We start from the raw sequence: 6,821 nt of genomic DNA on the forward strand, positions 1-6,821 counted from the left end.
CGGTGCTAACTACCACCTGTTCGTTCCAGCTAAATGTTGCCTCTCTCTCCAGCAAACCCCCTAGTCAGCAGTGCAGAAAAACCGTCCCTGCTGCTTCATCTCTCTCGCCATTACGCATCCCTCCCTGTCCCCACAGGGCGCCGTACACCTGTCCCAGCACTCAAGTGTTCTCAGTCTGGGTCTTAACACCACTAGGGGACCTCCCTGCAGCAGGGCCCATAGGAGTCCCCTGAGGCCTGCTGTGCCCAGGCTGACCGGCATATGGACTCCCTTCTCCTTTCCCAGCTGCGACATGAGGATTTCTGCGGCATCCCTGCACTCCCGAACACTAGGACCCTTGGGATTGGAAAACCTAGGGCAAGCTGGCCTTTCTGGATTCCCGCCCCAGCTGGCCAGGAACGTGGACCCCAGAAATCGGTTCTCCAGCTCGAGAACGGCAAAGGGATCCCAGATGCGCTCTGGAGCCGCTATCCTGGCTGCTGTCATGCACCTGCCATGGCCCAGGCCCCTCCGGGCACTCGCCTGGCTTCGGGGCAGTGGCCAGCAGACCGGGCAGGGGCTTCACTCACTGCCTTCCCTCCTTTGCGGCCTGCATCTCAGCCCGTTTCCATCCGAGGCCGGGTGTAGAAGGGGTCCCGGAGGGCAGGTCACAAGGGGAGAACCACAGGGTTGGGGAGACTGCTTTTCTTCCTGCTGCAGAGAAGGGGCGAGGTGGTAAAGAGGGCCGTACGGGGCAGGGCGCGGGAGGACCCCCCCAGGGAGTAGGAAGGAGCTTCTGCGAGAGGTCGTCCCTGCCGCCTCTCTCCCTGAAAGTTTCAGCAGAGCAGACCCGGATCCCGGCTGCTTCTCCCGCACTTTCACATTTTAGGCCTGGAATTCCACCTCCTGTCTCTGCCTGGTGAGGTGCTTTCATCTTGCAAGGTCCTACTACACCCCTACCTCCTGTAGGACTTCCCTAACCCCCCGCTTCACAAACAGCGCCTCACCCTGTCACGGCGGCCCTCCGTTTCGCGGCAGGGGTTCCGTGCAGGCCATGGCGGCGCAGGGCGTCAGCCTCACGGAGGCGCAGCTGGTCCCGCCGCACCCCGCAAAGCGGCAGCCCGGAGCCGCTGGGCGCAGGCGGGCGGGGGGTGCCCGGTGCCTGAGCGCACACGTGTCTGCCAGCACGCAGGCTGCCCTTCTCAGAGTGTGCGTGCGAGCGGGGAGACGGGGCAGGAGCGCGTAATGATGAAACCGGTTTCTACAAAGTGATGCTCTTTGTACCAAAATATTTAATGAATATGCTGTTAAAATAAAACCAACCAAAGGAATAGTAATACAATTTTACTGGTTTATATTTCAATTCATAAAGTTGACACACTGGAACTACCCTAGCACAATGTCCACGCACCTAGTTTTAGATGGGCTTACAGCTGTTTCGGTAACTGAACAAGAAAGACACAAAGCGGTGGAGGGTGTGGTGGGGGGGGGGGTTGCCGCTTGTCACCTCCCTTATCACAGATGACCTCAGCAAGCGCTAGGCCAGCCACCGGGAAAAGAGATACAAAACAAGCCAAGTCTCTTTATACACAGACCAGTGCCTCTTAGAACAGCTCCTGCGCCCCGCGTGCAGACACGAGACCCCCGGCGCCAGCCTGTCAGCATACCGCTATATAAGTTAAAAGACTAGGTTATTTATTTTATTTTATTTTTTTAAAGGTGCTAAAACCTCCATTCCATAGTTTTGAAGTGAGAACCTGCAGTCCATCTGAATAGCGAGGTCTGCACCCAGCCACACTCTGGGGAGGGACACGGGCCAGCAGGACGGGGCCTCGGCACGCTCATCCCGCACATGCGTTTACACAAACACACACACACAGTGCAGTGTCTTTCTCGCTTGTATGACCTGTTGTGCAAAAACACTAGGAACCTTTTAGTGAGGGAACATTTCCCAGCTCTTGTGAGGGCAGGGAAGAAGGGGAACCCGACAAACCCGGAGTGAGATCAAGTGCCCAGATATCCACATAATTACCTTGTGCAGATGAGTCTTAGTCTGGGATTTAAACACTGTCAGTTGGGCGCACTGGGAAAAGATATTTATATATATATATACACACACACACACACACACGACACATGAAGCAAAATAAGATTTGTCCATGTTATGATTAATCCTGTCTCACGTCAGTCAAGTCCCCCAGCCCAGCCCCGTGAAGTTTTGGCAGCTAACACTAAAGAACAACAGGAACTACGAGAGTTGCATAGAATTGATCAGAAACGTGAATAATGCCAAACCCAAAACCTGTGCATCGTGTAGTTTAACAAAACTAGGTGGCTGCGACTACAATCAGGAAACCCTCCTATTGAAAACAAAGTGCTTCTCCATGTCTACCTGGAGGACCCTATGCTGGCACTGAAGTAGAGAAGAACTGAGTTACTGATCCCCTGGCACCCCCCCCGGCAATACATATAATATGTATATTAAAAAAAAAAGATTAAAGGTTTAGAAAAAAACCAAAAGCCTGAAGGATCCCCAAACTCTGACACTGTCAACTCAGTCCTTGGGCTGCGTGAGGTCGTGACCCCCACCAGGGAGAGAGGCCTGGCAGCTCACACCGAGGATGGTTTCCCAGAGCGCGTCCAGAGCGTCATACAGCCAGCAGGCCTGTCAGCATCAGTAGTTAGGGGAGCCTTACCCCAGAGGCTGCCTGCTTCACGAGCTCTGGTCCAATGACCTACCAACATGCTTCTACGGATCTGACTTAGATACATCCTGGTCCTGGGACACGTCACAGAATCACACATCTGGCCAAAGAAGGCAACAAAAGGTGTCGTGTTTTCTGACGGTGTCTGGAGGCAGCCGCTTCACTCAGCAAGTCTCTTTCCCTTGAACCCCCGTTGCTGTCTTTATGGAGCTCAGTGTTCGGTTAAACCACGTCTTCTTGGCAGCCTGTACCTCATTTAGGGCAAGGCCTAAATGGTGCTCCAGGTCCTGCAAGAGGAACGATGTACATGAGCGTGCTGGGCTCCGGCGTGAATGGCGTTGCCTCCCCAGAGCTGAGTCAACACAAGACTTCAGCCTATTTACTCTTGAGAGGCCTCTGGAAATTCCCCAGTTTCCAACTGGCATAGAAGTACCTAGAATCCCTAGAGTTCTGGGACCTTTCCTAGTGAAGACCTCTTCATTTCTTGCCTAGTCTATTTATTAAAACAACCTCCTAACTGAGCGCCTCCCTCTCCTGTCCACCTATTACACACCAGACAGACAGGGCTAGCACTCCAGTTAAGACCATGCCATTAATTTCCAGCAAAGACCTTTAAAGTCTAGACTCCCAGGCAAGGCATTGGAGGGGTTTCATGATCTGGACCCAGAGACTGTCTGCCAGCTCAGTACCCACCTCCACCCCTAACGTCCTGACACTCCTTCTTGGGCAGGCCCACTCCTCCCTCTGCTGCTCAGCATGCCGCTCCCTCCACCAGGAATGCTCACTGTTCTTTCGCTTCTGCAGCTGCAACCCTTGTTCATTCTTTGACCACAGCTCACATACTGCTGCCTTGGTGGTGCTTTTCCTGATTGTCCTGGACAGTCACACAAGCCAAGTCTTAGCTTTGCAACCCCAGCACCTAGAACAGGGCCTGGCAAAGAGCAGATGCCCAGTGAATGTGTGTGATGTGGGAGACCAGGCCCTAAACTTCGGTCCTTAACTCGGTCCCTTCCACAAACGGGCCCACCTGCGCTTCGTAAGGGTGCTTGTGGAACTGGCCACGCGGGACGAAGATGACCAAAGGAAGCCCCGATTTCTTCATCAGGAATGGAGGCTCAGATCAACCAGGTAACACGTCCAAAGTCACAAAGCTAGTTAAGTGATAGGAGCTGGGACTAAGAGGTGGCATTTAGGAAGTCCCCAGACACTGTGCTGCGAGCCCTTTCTGTGCTTTTATCGTACTTAGTCTTCAAAGCGAACTATCAGATAGGGGCCCTTATCACCTCCACTTGCAGATGAGGGACCTGAAGTGTAAGGAGGTCGCGCACAGACCCAAGGTCACAGGTTTTGGTGGTGCAGCAGTGATTTCCAAGCCTGTCTCCGCTCCACCAAAAAGATTCCAAGCTTGATGGATAATTCTCATTATGAGAAAGTCCAATTCATGACAGGCCAAATACTAATTAAACATCCACTGGTAAATAACAAGCAATGGGCTTCTTCCTATAAGGATTATGGTCAAAGTTTAAAAGGGAAAAAACCCCAAGCACAGAGACCATTTCTGGGGTCTGCAGCCCACACAGGGGGCCGGGCGCGGGGCCGGGCAGTTACCTGGATCTTACACTCGGCCTCCACCAACTGCAGCTTGGTCTGCGCCAGCTCCAGTTCCATCTCTCTCAGCTGGTTCTTGAGTGTCTCCTTCTCTTCATCTGTGTCCTCATCTAAAACTTCCTTAGCTGAGCTCATGCCCTTTATGCGACCTTCTTTGTTGAAAAATCCCCGGCAGCGCTCACAGTCATCCACTTTTTGCTGAAAGTGAATGTCAGATGTGAACAGGCAAAGAAGAGAAGTGGCCCCGTAGGAAGGTGTGGGCACCTCCTTTTTGGGGAGCCAAGAGGTGGCTTCTGGGTCAAGCACTACAGCTCCCGAAAAACTCTGTTCTCTTTGCAAACTGGCAGATACCTTAGTGGAAAAGCCATGTAGTATCCTACGCTAAAATCAGTAAGAACATTCTTATATCTTTGGTCATCTCACTCCCAAGGAACCTTGGTTAAAAAAATGAAGATGCAGCGACTAAAGATTTAGATACAAAGATTTTCACTGCAGAATCAGAGACAGAAAAATAACGAGGGGATAAACTATCCAACCACTGTGAGAAGTTAAATAGATACCGGGCTGTACCTATACAAGGAAGTATGTAGGCAGCCTCTACAAAGTGTTTGAGGAATTTTTCATAACATGGTAAAATGGTTAAATGCTGCGTGAACAAGGACACAAAAATGTCTGTAAAGCATGGTTACAAATATATACCATGTTTCATTAAAATAAGATGTCCCTGACTGGGAGAAACCTCATTTCACATTCCTCTAAGAGAATATTCTGCCAATTAAACCACTTTATTTTAATTTTGAGAGAGAGAGAGGGAGAGACAGAATCCCAAGCAGGCTTCACCCCCAGCATGGAGCCCGACATGTGGCTCACCACGGGGCTCGATCTCACGACCCTGAGATCAAGACCTGAGCCAAAATCAAGAGTTGCATGCCTGGACTGAGCCACCCAGGTGCCCCCAGTTAAACCACTTTAAAAGGCCATCAGTTATAAAACTTGTCCCAATTTCAGAGAGGTAAGTGTGGAAAAAAACGCCTATCTTAGAATGAATAGCATTTTATATGTTGAAATAAACACAGAATGAGCACTGAAAGCACATATACCAACGTGTTAATGATGGTGATATTATCTATGGGTAATATAAGGGTTTGTTTTCTTACTCTTATTTTCCAAATTTTCTGCAATAAGCATTGCTAGTTTTATAATCAGATAATAAATTACATTTAAAAAATCAACACTGCTAGTTAAACACTACTTACAATGGAGGCCAGGTGCCATCTTCCTCCAGGTAAAACGGTGATGTGTGTGAATAGGGCCATGAGCACAGAACTTGCTCACCTTCCTGTCCTTTGAGCTATTAAATATGTTAGCAAAGTATCTTTCAGTAAGTTACTCATCTTGGAAAAATGTGATGAGTGCTCTAATACAGGTACAGCTTAAAGCAAGCAAGCACTGGGCACCTGGGTGGCTCAGTCATTGAAGTGTCTGCCTTGGGCTCAGGACGTAACCTCAGGGTGCTGGGATTCAGCCCCAAACTGGGGAGCCTGCTTCTCCCTCTGCCCCTCCCCCACTGCTCATGTGCACTCTCTCTCGCTCTCTCAAATAAAATCTTTAAAAAAAATTAAAAAAAAAAAAAGAAAGCACCAAGTTACAAAAGCCCCTGAATTGGCAACAAAAACATTAAAAAATTAAAGCCTTCATTGGATTTGGATCCATTATAGCAGAAGGAATTGAGCTCAGAGGGGGAGCTGAGTGTCCTCATTTTACAGAACGTGCAGAGTGACAAATGACACCACAGGGTCCTGACCTCTGCACCTGATCTGGAGCTAAACTCCGGCTGGCAGGCCTCCTTCACCTGTGGCACTGCAGTGACCACCTGCTCCGCTGACATCTGCAAATCCCAGGTCACTTCTTGTTACAGTCACGTCATCCAGAGGATGTTATGTGAAGAAAAGGGCATTTGTATTTTGAGATCTAAAACCAGAGTTCTCGGGTTGCGTCTGCCCTCCCGTCCGGAGCAAACCGGCACGGAGCCAGGCCACGATGGGCCCCTCATCAGGTACTCACAAGCTTCTCTCACTTTTGAAATCGAAGTAAACCACCCCCTCCTGAAATCTGTGGTGCTGAACAAAGCACAGCGAACTAGGTGGTACAGAACAGAATCTCTTTGGTAAAGGAAAACTTACCCGGATTTTCTCAATTTCCACTTTATTAGCTGTCTGCTGCTTTTCCAATCTTTCACTCAACTGAGAACAAATCTAAAGAAACAAAGTGACAATCTCTTGAGCAATGTCATCACGTGCAGAACCTGGGCTTGGGAGGAATTCTACAGCAGAAGGTGGACAGGCCGAGGGGAAGGAAGAGTGGGGGCCGTAGGGGCTGCGGGTGCGCGGGGCAGGAGGTCGGGCAGGAGGACGGGGCAGGAGGACGGGCAGGAGGACGGGGCAGGAGGATGAGCAGGATGGGGCAGGAGGACGGGCAGAAAGTCGGGCAGGAGGACGGGGCAGGAGGACGGGGCAGGAGGACGGGCAG

General features: G+C 50.7%; 1 protein-coding gene across 11 annotated transcripts in view; it reads right to left on the reverse strand.

The window, feature by feature from the left end:
• Positions 1-1,251: 1,251 nt before the first annotated feature.
• Positions 1,252-6,821, reverse strand: part of RABGAP1 (RAB GTPase activating protein 1) — a 159,803-nt gene continuing 154,233 nt past the window's right edge. For 10 of the 11 annotated variants that reach the window (XM_035015842.1, XM_035015844.1, XM_035015846.1 and 7 more), the window contains 3 exons: positions 6,476-6,547; positions 4,293-4,490; positions 1,252-2,971 (listed from right to left, as the gene is read on the reverse strand). In XM_035015842.1, the coding sequence (XP_034871733.1) occupies positions 2,849-2,971; positions 4,293-4,490; positions 6,476-6,547 (393 nt within the window). In that variant the 3' untranslated portion in view covers positions 1,252-2,848. Of the gene's footprint in view, positions 2,972-3,469; positions 3,616-4,292; positions 4,491-6,475; positions 6,548-6,821 lie in introns of all 11 variants that reach the window. The other variant, XR_004681217.1, reaches the window with a different exon arrangement.

This window comes from Mirounga leonina, unplaced genomic scaffold (genome assembly GCF_011800145.1).
Source record: "Mirounga leonina isolate KUSES-001 unplaced genomic scaffold, KU_Mleo_1.0 Mir_170, whole genome shotgun sequence".
Classification (NCBI taxonomy): domain Eukaryota; kingdom Metazoa; phylum Chordata; class Mammalia; order Carnivora; family Phocidae; genus Mirounga; species Mirounga leonina.